Below are 16,579 nucleotides of genomic sequence, written 5' to 3'. Positions count from 1 at the left end.
AATTCAGTTTTCAGCTCTATAGAACATCAAGGCAGGTAGAGAGAAAAGAGGGGAGAAAGGGGGGTAGGTAAGAGCGGGAGAGAGAGAGAATAACAGAAGCACAAAAAGAGAGACAGATATGCAGGAGACAACAGGAAACGATTAACAGATGGGCAGGAATGGAGCAGAACGCTCTCCTGGGGCTTGAGACGCACAGATGGAAATCATTTCGGGGGACCAGGAGGGCCCCTCTGACCAAAGCGTCTGTGACCCCCTGAAATCCTCTCTCCCAGCATCACTGCCCCAGCCCCGGCCGTGAGACCAACCTCCCCCGACACCATCTGCGGACACTTCACACTCAGCACCCTTCACCCGCAGAAAACGGGTCAGAGCTGGAAGGGCCCCAGGGGCATCGAGCTCAAGCCACCCCCCCCCCCTTTACAGAGTAGGAGACTGAGGCCTGGAGAGCCAAGGGGTTTTCCCACCATCACAGAGGGAAATGGTGTGGACAAATCACTAGCTGCTTCCTCGCAAGAAGACCTTAGGGAGACGGGGAAGAACTCCAGGGCCCTGGGTGTCAAGAGGGCCCAGAAAGGCAGGGCTGGGGCAAAGGCTCCCAGATCACAACTCTGAGCAGGGCCACCCCAGCCGGAGGCCTCCACCGAGCCCCACCTGCTGTCCGGTCCCCAAGAAGCCCCCATCCCCGCAGCTCCCAGGAAGACCGAACTCTACTCAGTTCCCACAATCAGCTGTAATTCTATTTAAACGTACTGGAAAGGCAGCCTCTGATTATGAAACCACCAGGTGTCATGGGGAGGGCGAGGGCTTCCCCAAGCAGAGGGCAGCACAGAGCAGGCCCACGAGGCAAGAACGGAGGAGAAGGCAGCTCTCCTCTCCCTGGTCCCCCAAGTGACAAGGTCCCGGAAGGAGAGGCTTTCTGAGTGGCTCATGGAATTTACAAACTCAAAATTGTAAAGGGTGACTAGATAGAAATAACCATAATTGCCTGGGACACTGTGGTTGTTTCCCACGAACTAGTACATCCAGCAGGCCCGAGTCTTGGCCACTAGTGCTGGAAACAGCTGCGTGCAGCCCCTCCGTTTCTTTTATCCTTGCTGAGCATATATACACTCCTCTATTCCAGCACGATGCTGGTCTCCGCAGCCCTGCTCAGGACTCCTTGGACCATCTGTCCTCATTAGGTTGATGGCCTCCAAAACCCCCATGTCTACAGACCTTTGAAAACCTTAGCATTGAAAAGTCTTAAAACTGAAGAAATAAAGGGAAAACAGGACCCTTCTCAGAACGCAGCTCCACGTCCTCCTGCCCTCCACCGATATGGGAGGCACGAGGCACGTCTCAGTGGCACCGGGGCTGGGGGCACAGGCAACAAGGGCGCCAGGCGTGCTTCTCTCCTCCCCTCACGCCAGCCAGCAGCTGCAGGCCAGGGGCGGCCCCTCTCGCCTTCTGAGCCAAAGGCAGCTCCTTCATTGGGGGGAGCAAAGGGGGCTGGGTTAGCCCAGCACCATCTCTGGTCCCTCGCGTGTCTAGTTAAGGTCAGGGAAAGCGCAGGAGCAGGTTGGGAGAGAACAATGCGGCTAAGCCATCACCCACACCCAGGGAGGGTGGCAGCGGGGGCCGGCCCGGGCTGGGGAGAGCCCAGGCCCCTCCCCTCCCTGAGGCCTCCTGGCTATAACAGTAATCATCGTCACCACCCTTCAAAAAGTCCTTTCACAGACATTTTCACAGCAGCACAGTGAACTGGGGAAGCGGGGATCTTTATCTCTATTTGAAGCAAATCAAGGCTTTGAGTGGTTAGCTGATTCGCACATAGTTACACAGCTGGTAAGTGGCAAAGCAGGACCAGGGCTCCCTTGGCTGCACAAGGACCGAAACCCCTGCGGCTCCATCACTTCAGAGGAGCTGGGTAAGGGCCTGTGTCATCATCACCCAGAGCACAAGGAACTATGACCCTGGGATGGTTTTAAAATAGCTCCACACATTCTTTGACGCTCCTCCCTTCAAGAGGTGGAGATGAATTCCCCTCCCCTGGAGTGTGGGCTGGACTTAATGACTCACTTCCAGCCAACAGAATAAGGCAGAAGTGGTGGTGTGTGACTTCTGACCAGGTCCTAAAAGGTACTGTGGCTTCCTACTTGCCCTCTCTCTCCTGCATCACTCACTCTGGGTGAAGCCAGCTGCCATGTTGTAAGGATGCTCAAGCAGCCCCAGAGAGGCCCATGTGGTGAGGATCTGAGGCCTCCAGCCAACAGTCACAAGACAGCCATCTTCAGTCAAGCCTTCAGATGGCTGCAGCCCTGGCCGACATCCTGACCAGAACTCTTGAGAGTCCCTGAGCCAGACCACCCAGTGAAGCCGTTCCCAAACGTCTAGCCTGGCTTCGCTGTAAATTAATCCATGTTTGCTGTTTTAAGGAGTTAACCTCCTGACTCCACCCCCAGACCCTGCAGCTGAAAGGGAGCCCCCAGGTCTGACACCAGCTCATGGTTAGAGCCTTCTCCCGAGGCGAGTCCCTCACGCTGCAGAGATGCTGGCTGTCTACTCACCTTTCCGGGTCCTGCAGGAGAAGCAGCAGGTACACACTGTGGGGATGGGGGCACCATCAGTGATAGCCCCCAGTTGACAGGAACCAGCCCCAGGCAAACCGGGAGGTCCCAGGGAGGTGTGGGGATCCCAGTGTGTTCAATACAGGGGTCCCAGGAATGTGGGTCTCTGTAGAGACACCGAGGTGGGGGAGGGGATCATTCCGGATCCAGCTTCCTCTCAGGTGCTAGAAAATGACCTTGCCTGGCCCACAGAGGTCAGTCCTTGTGTCCCGCAGCCCAAGGGAAGGCAGGGGACGACGTCCAAGTTTCCTCTGAGAAATAACTCCAACTGTGCCTGCCCAGACGCCCCTCCTCTCTCTGCCTCCCAGTTCGGAATGACCTGCAGGAAACTGACCGCTGAACCCTCAAAGTGCTCCAACGGCTCATTGGCTGCTACCTTACACAGTCCATTGGTCTTGGTGCACATCTGGGCCTTGGTATACAGTAGGTGCTCACTAAATACAGGCTGTCTCCAAGTTCATGGGAGGCAAGGATCATTTTTTCAACTCCCTTGTACCCTTCCCGGGGTTCCGTGCCAGACTTTCCATAAATGGCGTCTGACAAAATGCCTCCCAGTCCATTCTGCAGGGTGGGCGATGCAAACTGCATAGTGTTATTTTACACCAGTGGGCCTATATTTTTATTTTACATAAATTGTTATATAATATCTTATTCCGTTTTGTACTTTTTCCACTAGGCCTCGTGTTTTCAAAACTCTACCTGTATGTACATTGAAACTGTTGCTTCCGACACTGCACACAACTCCACCGGGTGCAGCTACCGCGTCTTGCCCATCCTCCCCCAGCCTGCCTGCAACAGGTGCCACCCGCCAGGGCCTGCAAATAACCTTGACTGCTCTCCTCACAAGCCTAAGATGTAGGCTGGATAGGGATTCTTGTGCCTTTTCTCCAGAGGAAACCTGAAGCGAATTGAGCTCGTTTCCTGTGCCAAGGTCAAATCCTCTGATAGCAGCCGCCTGGGGTATCATTCTGAGGAAGGTTCTGGGGCTGAACCTAGGCCCAGAGGGAACAAGTGTGGTGACTGCTTGGTGACGTCTGCCTCGCTGTGTTGCATTTACCGTCTCTGCACAGGCCCAGGGTCACTCAGCCAGGATGGAAGCCCAGACTGGGGGCCGTTTCCCCGACCCCACCATGCCTGGCGTCCGAGGCTGGGCGCTGGGAGGGCACACAAAGCTGGGCCTCCTTTGGCTGACTTCCTCCCAGGCACCCGGACCCTCCACTCTGGGGTTACGACAGCCCCAGAGCCTCTGATCTGGGTGCTTTTGCCCCATGCCCAGACCCTGGGCCATCTTTCACTGGTCTTTCTTTCTGAGATGACTTTTATTTTAGGCCCAGAACAGCCAGGGCGAGGGCCAATGGTCCCTACCCTCCCTGCTAGGTCAGCACCTCCCTTGCCGGCCCCCTGACATCACAGGCGCCACGGCCAAGGGCAGGCAGTGAGGAGAGCAGGTCGTGTGGCAGCACAGCAGGCTCTCTGGTTCTCTGCGAACTCCACCTGCTTGGCCTGCACACCTGCAACCAAAGCGCTGCCCCTGCCCCCCGGGGCACGGCAGAGGACGGAGGGCGGCAGGGTCAGAACCAAACAAATCAGCCCAAATCCGCTTCCGTCTAGTGATTGTCTGGGAAGATGTTCAAAGCCCAGGGGATGCCTCCCATCACCTTTTTTTTTTTCCCATATTGAAGTATAGTTGACTTACAATATTATACTAGTTTCAGGTGTACAGGTGCAGTAATTCAATATTTTTATAGATCATACTCCGTATACAGATACTATAAATAATCATGGCTATATTCCTGTGCTGTGCATTGCATCCTTGTAGCCTATCTATTTGATATCTGGTACTTTGTAGCTCTTAATCCTCTCCACCCATTTTACCCCTCCCCGCCACCACTCTCCCCTCTGGCAACCACAGGTCTGTTCTCAGTATCTCTGAGTCTGTTTCTGTTTTGTTATATTCATTTGTTTGTTTCATTTCTTAGATTCCACATATAAATGAAAACATACAGTATTTGTCTTTCTCTGTCTGACTTATTTCACTAAGCATAATACCCTCAGGTCCATCCATGTTGTCACAAATGGCAAAATTTCATTCCTTTTTATGGCTGAGTAATATCCATCACCTTTTCGATCCTACCAAACCTCTCTCTTTCCTAGTTCTGAAGCTGCCACGAATAATCCACCAAGGGGAGGTGTAGGCAGGAGGCCTGGATTCCAGTCCTGTGTGGCCTTGGCACAGTGTGTGACCTCTCTGAGCCTACTTCCTCTGCTTCGTTCACCTCTATAATGACAATACAGACTCTAAGAGGGAAAGGGACTGTAGGGCCAGCTAGGCCCACTTCCTCACCAAAGCAGGAATCCCTCCCTAGAGCTTTGGTGTATGACTATTTGACTTTGATTTGGGCCCTTCCAATGTCAGGAATCTCACTACCTCACAAGGCAGCCCATTTCTGTCCTGGATACTTCCATATTATAAAGTGCTTCCGTAGCTGAGTTAGACATCAACAAGAACAGTAATAGCAGCAGCTACTACCTAGAGTGCCAAGCATGACCCTAAGCACCTTTACATGGATTATTCTGGTTGAATCCTCACGACAACCCTACAAATGGGGCTTGTCATTCCCCGTGTTCAGATAAAGAATCTGCGGTGCAGACAGGATAAACGGCTTGCCCAGGCCACAAAGCTAGTAAGTGGCTACCCCCTTGGAACTTTACCCCACTGGTTCCAGCTCTGCCCACTGAGCCTCACAGAATTAGGGCCCTTTTTCTTCCAATGACAGCTTTCATTTGAGGCTTCGTAGCCGGTAAGCTGACCGAGGGTGGAGGCGATATCTAATTGCATTTCACATCCCTATTTCTGCGACAGTGCCCAGGAGGTCAGAAGCTGTAGATGCTCAAGGAAACCTGATGGCCAGCAGGTGAGTGGAGAGAAGGCACTGGTCTAGGAGTCAGGGGGCCACAGGAGAATGCCACCAGCAGGCGACCCTGGTGACAGCTCCCTTCCCTGGGCCTTTGTCTCTTCATTGGTAAAATCAGAGGATCAGACTGAGTGATCCCCAAGGTCCCCTCCTGCCTGGCCTTTTGGGATTCCACACTAAGTTCCCCTGGCACAGGGACAGGGTTCCCCCTACCTGAGGTGGACCTCACCCCCATGGCCAAGCCTCCACCTCCTGCTAGGGTTAAAATCTCTCCCTTCCAACAGAAAAGCCACATTCTTCAATCCTGGGGTCGGGGGTAGAGAGGCCACTCCTGAGAGGGTTGGAACCTGGCAGACGCTGGGCCAGGCCCTGAGCCGTTCTCCTTCCCCTGGAGGGGAGCATGGGTTGTCATTCCCAGGGCAGTGGTGAGGCTCCCTCTTTCCCATCCATGTCTTAGACCCTCAAGTCAGGTGGGGCCTGGAAGGACCCCAGGCGCAGGACTGAGGTGCCCCTGTAGGCTGCACCTCACAGCACACAGCGTAGGTCTAGGTGGCCTGGATGTCCCTGTTTATACATTTACGGGCAGACTAGCCACCTGCACAGGTCACAGCCAGAGATTCCAACAGTGGCCCAGTTTCAGCCCCCAGGCTCAGTTTCCCACCAAGGTGGAGGGGCGGAGGTGATGATCTAGAACGATCCCCTGCAGCTCTCTCCCCATCACCCTTCTGCTGGCAGCAGCAGTGCTCAGCTCCTGAGAGCCAAGTCCCCGTAACCTTCCCAAGGAACAGTCTGGGAAACCCTGAGTCCTGGTCCAACTCCCTAGCCCTCTAATACCTGCCCCTACCTTCCACAAGCCCGAAACCCACTGAGGGATCAGACGTCAGTGGGTCCCAAATGTGGCTGCAACCTCGACAGCATCATGTACCAGGGTCTCACCCTAGACCTACTGAATCCTCTGGTGCGGGCGGGGGGGGGGGGGGCCCAGGACTCTGCACTTTTAAACAAAGTTCCAGGTCAATCCTGGCCCAGGTACCCCTCTACCAGGGGTAGACATCGAGGTAGAGGTGTGGTTTCCGTAAAGCCCTGGTCTCCACAGGAATTAGACCCCAGAGCTAGTGCGGCCTTTGCATGTGGTGGCCGAGGTTATGCATGGGGCATGGGGGCTCAGGGAGGGGAGGAGGTGGTAGAGCGAGAGACAGGACAGGAAATACCACGCAGGGAAAAGGGATACCGTGCCGTAAGCCCTGGCTGGGTGGGAGGAGACGCTCAGGGACTCATGACAGGTAAGCCCTCCTGGGAGTGCGGGGTCAGAGAAGAAGAACACAGAGAAAGCTGCCTTGGCCCAGGTCCAGCTGGGCCTGTCGCCTCTAGGCTTGGTGCAGGTACTACTACACAACCCCCCCCAAACCCCCCAGATAATCAGATGGAGGAGATGGGGCCCTTTGGTGCACCTAACGCTGCCCCCCATCAGAGTCCCCGAGGCCAGCCCTCTGTCCTGGCCCAAGCGGTGCTCTGCCCCTTGTCTGGCCTGGCACGGTCTGATGGACGTCTGTATGGGTGGCGAGTCCTCGGGGCAAGGGCCCTAGGGGGGGCCTGGGTCTCTCTCCACGAAAGCAAGGCCTACGAGGTGGAAAAGAGGGGAAGGGAAGTGACACCTACCTGAGCTGCCAGCGCTCTCAGAAGCACTCCTGGACATCTTAGGCTGGCCATGCTTGCCGCTGGCCCGCCCGGGCCCCGGTGGCGGGGGGCCTGCGGGAGCAGGGGCGCCGTCTGTCCTGATGGTGGAGAGGTCCTGCACACTGAAGCTCCGGAGTCTCTCTGACAAGGCACCCTGTCCCTGGACACAACACAGGACGGGGCGCACGTCACAGGCCTGCCCCACGGACCAGGGCAGCCGTGGCGGGCGAGCGCAACCGAGGCCAAGAGGGGGCTCCGACAGTCAGCAAGGTGGAGGCCAGTCCTCTGGAATACTCTGCAGAGGGCCAGCTACCTGGTGTACTTGCAGGGAACACTGAGGGGGTCCAGGCCCAGAATGTTCTAGGGCCTCCTGTGGGCTCAGGAATTGTTCTTCTGGCTCCAGTCTCCTTCCTCTCCTTCAGACGCCCCCCACGATAAGCCTGAGCCTCAAGCCAGACTCAGGGCCGAGGAAACGACTGCTGCCTTCGGTTCCTACTCTCCAGGGCTTGTCTGCGGCTTCTCAGGCTTTACCTAAATAAAAATCCTTATAGAGCTATATTTTGCTCAGTTCCCAGGACACAAGAATCTGGCTGGAATATCAGAACTTAATAATCTATGTGCTCAGTCCTTACTCTTTTCAAAGGAAATAAAATGCAGACAGTATTTTTTAAATGTATGACAACAGCCATTTCTTTTATCTGTTCACATGACTGTTCATCAGTCACACTGACTGCCACTGTCACATTTGAGCTTCATAAAATACCCAAAGGTAATGAATCAGGAAGGAAAAAGATGATATTAAAAAAAAACACACACGCAACAAAACACTGTTGACTGTAACCATTTCTTATTCTGAAGGAGCCACAGAAGCTGTCTCAGGGGGAAACTATTCTTTTGTTTAGGAAAGCAAGATCAATCCATTATACTTATGAAAGGGAAGGGCCTCGCTGTCTGGATGAGAGAATCTGTCAAAGTGAAAGGATTATCAGGAAGGCACAGGGATGAGAGCATTGCTTTAGGTGTGCCTCAGGGGCTGGAGGGGGAGACTCGTGTTTGGGGGAGAAGGAAACCTGAGGGCGGAGGGGCTGGTAAGGAGACGTGGATTATTGAGAACTGGGCTGGGATTTGGAGCAAGAGGTGACAGACAAGTAACCACTAGGCAAATTGATAAACTGGGGTATCTTCAGAAACACTCGTGGGCATGCAGACTTCCCATAGGTACATGGGATGCATGGATGGGGGGGTGGAGGTATTTTATTTGAATAATGAAGGAAAGAGTAGTCCTAGAGGGCTAGAGGATGTGGGGACCACAGGCAACGCAGATAGAACAGAACCAACAAATCAGCACAAAATCAGTGAGAGCAGCTAACAAGGGCTCTGGGCTGGGGGGTGGGATTGATAAAACCAACAAGGGCCATGACAGCATTAGTAAGAGGCTTTCAGAGATGGCAGAAGGGTTTGGAGATTTTTTTTCACTTTACTTAAATAGTAATGAAAATGAGCCAACAAAGCACAGTAATTCACTGAAGTAACTTTAGCAAAAGAGTCAGTTAGCTAAAGGAGCAAACGCAGAATGAGTTCATTAGAGGCAACAGGGAAAACAAAGGAGCTTGCAGACAGTTTTAGAAAAAATGTCAGAATGAAACAAAGATGCATTAAAATATGAAAATGATAAGTTCTCAACCTACCAAAGATACTTAAAAAACCATGTCTCCAGGAAACTAACAACAGCAGAAAGAAAACTATTTAAATAATCAAATATATATACAGGACTTCCCTGGTGGCACAGTGGTTAAGAATCCACCTGCCAATGTAGGAGACACAGGTTCGAGCCCTGGTCCGGGAAGATCCCACATGTTGCGGAGCAACTAAGCCTGTGTGCCACAACTACTGAGCCCACACGCCACAACTACTGAAGCCTGTGAGCCGTAGAGCCCACGTGCCGCAACTACTGAGCCTGCGTACTGCAACAACTGAAGCCCGTGTGCCTAGAGCCCGTGCTCAGCAACAAACAAGGGGAGCTGCCGCAATGAGAAGCCCACGCACCGCAACGAAGAGTAGCCCCTGCTCACTGCAACTAGAGAAAGCCCACGTGCAGCAACGAAGACCCAACGCAGCCAAAAATAAAAATAAATTTAAAAATAAATAAATAAAATAAAATAAAATATATGTATATACAACTAGAATCCTAAATCCAGGCAAAGGGGTGTTTGGAGGGCATTATGTGAGAAAGGCAGAAAGCTCCCTGGTTGCCTCAGATACAGCTTCTGAACAACGGTGGGCAAGGGGTTTGAGGCTTCACCTTCTAGACATAATAGCTGGATGGTCTTTGCCAAGAAAATGAGGGGGGGAGACCAGCTCCCCAGTATAATCTCCTCCAAATCCATCAGCCAATGACCCATGATTATTCTACTCAGAAACATTCAAGATGACATCTAGGAACTTCCCTAGTGGTCCAGAGATTAAGACTCCATGCTTCTACTACATGGGGCATGGGTTCAATCCCTGGTCGGGGAACTAAGATCCCACATGCTGTGTGGGGCAGCCAAAAAAAAAAAAAAAAAAAGATCACTTCTGGGCAAAAAAACTAGGAGGGGCTTCATGATTCTAAGTCCAAATAACTGGTGGCAGACTAACTCCTTCCCTGGGTCTGCCAGCTCTTACAAAGGCTCAGCAATGTATCTGAGGAAAAGAGGCAGCAGGCATCACACAGGTCTGTGACCATTTCAGCAAAGCGCTCAATTCCAGTCCCAGAAGCCAGCCGGCCTGCTCCAGTATCACTAGTATCATGAAGACTGGAAGTGGCAGAGGTTAGGAAAGAAAAGGAGATAATAATAGCTCAGTATCGACTGAGTCCTGTCTCAGAAGAAACCACGGCAGCATGGATACAGGCTCTTGAAAACAAATTAACCCGTACCTGTCAAAACAATCTGAGATGGTTCAGATCAATACAGCCCTTTCATCTGTGAACCCCTCAGCCCTGCTCAGTCTCTACAGCAAACCTCATCTCCATTCACTTTCCACAAACCTTATTCCACCGGCCAATTCAGCTCTGCTCTGAGAATCTTCATTTTGTTATTCTGGGAACAGCCAAGAGTGGTTCTCTGGTATTCTGCAAAATTGGGTTCCTTATTTTTGGGAAAATAAATTTGGACTCCCTAAATTTGGAAAAGCTTAAAAACATATTCTGTAATTCAATGAGCCACATATTAAAAGCTTTGAGAAGTCGTAGTGTTTTGGGTTGTTTGACTCAGCATATCCCAAATGTATTTGACCACAGTGGGATAGACTGTTAGTTGACCATCCAAAAGTCATTCCCAATTCCGTTCTCGAAGTGGTGAGAAAAAAACAGATTTCCCAAACTCCCTCCTAGCTATTATGCATGGCCGTGTGATGCAGTTCTGGCCAATGGGAGGTAAGGGGAAACCTGCTAAGGGATTTCTGGGAAAGATATTTTCTCCCTCTCACATGCAGAAGGAGAAAGGCCTGACCCTGCTCCCTGCTTTCTACCTTTGAGTGTGGGAGCTGCCACCTTGTGACAAGGAGACTCACAGAGACATCCACCCAGAGCCTTGGCATCACTAAGTCACTGGAATACTGACAGTGCCCATTTACTCCTAGACTTCTTGTGAATAATTCTCATCAATTACAAGACATACATTTTTTCACCTCTGAAAACTAGGGAGGGTCTTACAATTGCTGTTGCCTTGTCCTTGTTGGCACTGCCTACACATGAATGCACTTGGTTGTTATTCCCAAAGGCATGACCAGACGATGGAAACTCCTGACTGTTCACTGTTAACAAACCATTTAAGACCCAATTGGGACTTCCCTGGTGGCGCAGTGGTTAAGACTCCGCCCCTCCAATGCAGGGGGCTCGGGTTCAATCCCTGGTCAGGGAACTAAGATCCCACATGCCGTGCGGTGCAGCCAAAAGATAAAAAAAAAAAAGACCCACTTGAAGAAGGAATCTGAGTCTAGGTTGCCTAAAACACGTTCCACTGACACCTTCAAGTAAGATGAAGAAAGTGGCAACATCAGAACTGGCAGAATGGGTATCAGCAGCATGGATGAAAATCTCAGAGACAAAAGCTCTGCATCACCAACGCTCTAGAAAGCACAGAGAGCGATGTGGCCTCCTCATAAACGGATACGGATGAACGGAGTTGAAAAGTGATTCAGAAGAACCAGATTCTGAAAGTGAAGGTTAGAAAGACTTCAATCAATTTATTGTGCCTATATCCTTTATTGCATGTACAAAAGTGACACACAGAAAAATCTATGTCTAAAGACTCCAAAAGAGTCTTTTTAATAAGTAGAAGTAGATGGGACTTCCCTGGTGGTCCAGTGGTTAAGAATCTACCTTCCAATGCAGGGGATACGAATTTGATCCCTGGTTGGGGAACTAAGATCCCACATGCCACGGGGCAACTGAGCCCATGGGCACTCTAGAGCCCAGCCTCATGGGACCAGAAAGGAACACATCCACAGCCTTCCATGAAAACTAATCTCCTACTTGTATTGTCATACTTTGACCTCTTTATTCCCCACAGTATTATGAGCATGGTCTACCCAGTTTTGTTGTGGCTGCTTGTTTACATGCTGTTTGTTTTAAAAGACTCACCTTGCTTTTTTCTGGGCACGTCAACAACATATGGCCCAGTGGCCCTCTCAGCTGGGCTCCTAGAGCCCCAGAAATCCCACAGAAGTATCTTGGGGGCAAGGGAGGGGAATCTATTCCTGATTACTTTAATCTTTTCTTTTTCCTGGCTAAAACTCTTAGAAAATTGGACTTTAAGAAGTAAACTGTGGGGACTTCCCTCGTGGCACAGTGGTTAAGAATCCGCCTGCCAATGCAGGGGACACGGGTTCGAGCCCTGGTCCGGGAAGATCCCACATGCCCCAGAGCAACTAAGCCCGTGCACCACAACTACTGAGCCTGCGCTCTAGTGCCTGCATGCCGCAACTACTGAGCGCACGTGCAGCAACTACTGAAGCCTATGCACTTAGAGCCTGTGCTCTGCAACAAGAGAAGCCACCACAATGAGAAGCCCGCGCACCGCAACGAAGAGTAGCCCCCGCTCACCGCAACCAGAGAAAGCTTGCGTGCAGGAACAAAGACCCAACACAGACAAAAATAAATAAATAAAAGTAAATTAAAAAAAAAAGTAAACTGTGTCACTGAATTTTCTATTAATCTGAGATCTTTTTTGTATTTCAATTTTAATTTTATTGATGTAGTCTTTCATTTGTATTTAATTACTACATTTTTCTAATTTTATAGATGGATTCAAGATATAAACCTTAGGGACTCATATGTACTTTTTTTTTTTCATATGTACTTTTATGTACATATTTATATGTATATGTACTATAAATATATTTTTTTTATTTTCACAATTAATTTTTATTGGAGTACAGTTGATTTGCAATGCTGTGAATCTGAGAACTTTTAACTCCTAATCCTTCCCCCAGTTTGTAAGGAATAAGAAATCCATGTAGCTAACACACAGCAAATTTTCTACATTTTGATGCTTTTCTTAGTCAGAGGAGGGAGTGTATTCCTGGGAAAACCCAGACCTTTAAAAAGCTGATATTCTAAGTAAAACAATTTACCACCAATAGAATACCTGCCATTAGGGCCCACAGAACCCCGATTCAACAGTTACTAAGTTTGGTTGCAAGCCCTTGACGAGGTCCTCTTTTCCAGAGGGACACACAGGGGAAGGGACACCAGTGACAGGGACACAAGTGACAGGAGGGGGCTCCAGCAGAGCACAAAGTTTAGCCCACCTCACCTCACATGGTTTCTACTGCCTTCAACTGATAACAATGAGAATGAAGACAAAAGTGTGAGTCAGGCAATTGATAACAAAGCCGCCAGCATAACCACATTTCCCACTGGCGATTCAAATATTTGAAAAAAAAAAAAAAAGAGTTAGTACTTCCTTCTAAATTCCCACAGGGTTCCCACCTCGCTAACACAGTTAACCTCTACAGCTACACATGCTCCACATCAAGGCCAAGCAGGCTCCTTCTCAACATGCTGGAGGAAGGCAAGGGCCTCGTTCGTGACATAGAATTGGATTAACAAACAAAAGAGAGAGAAAGAATCCTTCCCACCATGGCATCAATCGTCAAATTCAATTCATTCTCCAGGCATGAAACAAACAAACCAAAAAACCAAATAAGTTAATTGCATGTTAGATGCTACCAAATCAACACAATAAGAGGCTCTGGGAGGAGGCTGGCTGGGCCTCGGCTCTGGGATTAACGCACATGTACACACACGGCTGTCGGGAGGAGAGACACCTGGCTCCGATCCAGACCATGGGCTGGTGGGCACAGGTGGCTGCTGGCCTCCCTTCCCGAAGGGATCAGTTTGGAGTTAGTCACATCTCTCAGCGGGGTTACCTGCCCTTCTCTGAGGTCCAAAGAGGAGACAAAAGGAAAGAATCCAACCACCTGATAAAGGGGAAAAGAAAAAAAAAAAAAGCCATGGGCACCAAACCGACAAAATGGGTTGAAGGGCACCATGCTGCCCTGGCCTCCTACAAGTCACTCATTCGCTCACTCACTTCTTCACTCCTTCATTCGCAGCCAACGCTATTGGAGTGTTCCTGAAGCTCTGAGTGAAGCCCCGCGGGGGAAACAAACATGAATAGGAAACATGACACAGTTCCTGCTCCCAAGGTTCTCACGGTCTGGCTGAGGCATCGAGACACAAACGCGTACGAGACAGCAAATGACAGACGACAAAACATGCGACAGAAGTTCAGGCGACAGAGACAGAGCACTGTTGGCTAGAATACCCGGCGAGGCCTCGTCCAAGAGCTCAGACTTGAGCGAGGCAAGGGCTGCACCATCAGAAAGAGAGGGAAGGACACTGTGGCCAGAGAGTGGTTGGAGCCAAGGTGTGAGAGTGGAAAAGCCGGGTGCATTTGGGAAACTGAGATTGAACCAGTCTGAGGAGAAGAGGCTCGGGTGTTGGTGAGGAGTGGGAGATCAGTCTGGAAAAACTGTATTTTGCCTCAACTTGGACTTCCATGAGAGCTCCACTGAAGGTTTCTGAGTAGTGAGCAAAGTGAAGACAGTGGGATTTTAGAGTCATGAGAACATTCTGGACACACTGCGTGGCACACATGGAGAACGGCCCCTGGTATCTGCTCTGCCTTCCTTCCTCAGGTTGGAGCTGGGCACGTGGGTGTCTGCAATAAAGACCGGCAGTGCCCTTAATGGGAGATGAAGTGCAAAAATGAACATTAACTGGTGAGGGAAGGCCGGGTGGGAACACTGGCCAACACCTGAGGCCAGGCTGGATCTGAGGTGCTGACAGCAGCTGCCGAGGACATGAGGACCTGGATCTGGGAAGTGACACAGGGCTGTGCAGCACAATGACAGCACACAGATGAGCAGAGTCCCTGTAAAGCAGAGCAGGGCCTGGTCATCTGAGTCAGGCCAGCACCCAGGTGATGGGGTTCGGGGGTCACTGGGAAGGACTCCACCCACAGCAGCTGTCCAGCCCTCATGTGTAGAAGGCCGCCAGTGAGACGCAGCTGGAAGCTCTGCTTGGTCCACGCTTCCTCCTTGGAGAGGCCAGGCCCTGAGGGGAGGTTAAAGTGGTGGCAGATCTCTCTTCAAGGAGCAGGAGTGGGGTAGGGGACCCAAAGGTGAGGCATCCACAAGACAAATTTGCTCAGTGAAAAGTGGAGCTACATTTACAACTTCCCACTTTATCACAGTGATGAGGCTTTGTGTGTTTATTTGTTTTGCTTTTCAATATCCTAATTTCTTTTTTCTTTTTATTGAAGTACAGTTGATTTACAATGTTATATTAGGACACAGTGATAAAGCTTTAAAGAAACTATCTTTAGTCTCTTAACGTAACTTGGAACCCACCACCTGCATTTAAGCGTGGCCCCAGCCTTGCCTCAAGGCAAAGTGGGAGCCTGCCTTGGGGGCAGTTGCTGGCTCTCTTTTGCATATGAATGTACCTTCTTAACTCCTAGAGGTGTCCCAGATAAAACGGTCAGAAGAGCAGGCAGACAACCTTAAAAGCACCCTGGGCTGTGTGACTCGCTCTAGAATTCTCAGTGGCAGACAGGCATCCCTCAGGCTCTCAGCCGTGGGGCCTCAGGGCCTGGGGGTGTGATCCAAGCAGAATGTGGTCAGGAATTGTCAGTTCAGTGTGTGTGGAGGGGAGGGGGCCATGGGGGTGTCTGGAGTGATGCAGGAACACAGGACTGGGAACTGGAGTATCGCTCTCAGCCCAGCTCGGCATCTAACAGCAGCATGACCTTGGGCAGCATCTGACAGCAGCATGACCTTGGGCAGCATCTAACAGCAGCATGACCTGGGGCAGCGTCTGACAGCAGCACGACCTTGGGCAGCATCTAACAGCAGCATGACCTGGGGCAGCATCTAACAGCAGCACGACCTTGGGCAGCATCTAACAGCAGCATGACCTGGGGCAGCATCTAACAGCAGCACGACCTTGGGCAGCATCTAACAGCAGCATGACCTTGGGCAGCATCTAACAGCAGCATGACCTTGGGCAGCCGCTCAGCACTGGGATCTCAGTGTCCTCCCCTGTGAAGTAAGTGCACCTAAGGCTCCTTCCTGTTCGTTCTCTCTCTCTCTCTTTCTCGGTGGGGACTGGGGCAGGGGCTCACGTGTTATATAGACGCTGCCACTCAGACACTGCTCACCTCAAGGCTGAGCAGGAGGCGGAAGTCGGGCCCAGAGCAATGAGGGACCTGAGGCCCAGGGTGGGAGAGTGGCTTGCCCAGGGCCACACAGCACAGGCAAGGTGGACAGGGAGGGACAAGGGCACAGGCAACGCCCCAACTGTGCCCAAGCTACTGCACCACAGAGAAAAGACGGGAAGAGATACACACAAGCAGGAGACAGCCTCGTCTCCACAAGAGTCCGGATTGTAAACAACTTTCCAATGCCAGCATCGGACTTGTTTCTCTTATTGGTTCAACAGTGAGTGAAGATCATGATCAACCTTAGAGAGCAAACTGACACAGGAGAAGTGACTAACAGGTAGCCTCAGCATGAGCTCTGCCTCCTGGGAAGTCTCTATGGACATCAACTCATGACTATTTTGTGGCAAAAACCATTATCATGCCCATTTTGCAGGTGAAGAGACTGAGGCTCATAGAGGTGCAACAGCAAGTGGGGGAGCTGGATTTTTTTTTTTTTTTTGGCCAGGCCGCGTGGCATGTGGGATCTTAATTCCCCGACCAGGGATCGAACCTGCACCCCCTTCATTGGAAGCACAGAATCTTAACCACTGGACCGCCAGGGAAGTCCTGGAGTTGGGATTTTTCTAACCTGGGTCTGCATATTTCCAAAGCCCATACTTGTTGCTAAGCG

At 51.1% G+C, this 16,579-nt stretch overlaps 1 protein-coding gene across 7 annotated transcripts in view; it reads right to left on the bottom strand.

The window, feature by feature from the left end:
- REEP1 (receptor accessory protein 1) overlaps positions 1–16,579 on the bottom strand; it is a 112,867-nt gene that overhangs the window by 8,871 nt on the left and 87,417 nt on the right. For 3 of the 7 annotated variants that reach the window (XM_059942371.1, XM_059942376.1, XM_059942375.1), the window contains exons 6-8: positions 13,613–13,663; positions 7,181–7,358; positions 2,547–2,582 (exon numbers count right to left, since the gene is read on the bottom strand). In XM_059942371.1, the coding sequence (XP_059798354.1) occupies positions 2,547–2,582; positions 7,181–7,358; positions 13,613–13,663 (265 nt within the window). The remainder of the gene's footprint in view (positions 1–2,546; positions 2,583–7,180; positions 7,359–13,612; positions 13,664–16,579) is intronic. The other 4 variants (XM_059942372.1, XM_059942377.1, XM_059942373.1 and 1 more) reach the window with 3 other exon arrangements.

The sequence above is a fragment of the Balaenoptera ricei genome, chromosome 13, assembly GCF_028023285.1.
Source record: "Balaenoptera ricei isolate mBalRic1 chromosome 13, mBalRic1.hap2, whole genome shotgun sequence".
Taxonomy (NCBI): Eukaryota; Metazoa; Chordata; class Mammalia; order Artiodactyla; family Balaenopteridae; genus Balaenoptera; species Balaenoptera ricei.
Note: the sequence above shows the minus strand (reverse complement) of the source record. Positions and strands in the feature narration are given on the sequence as shown.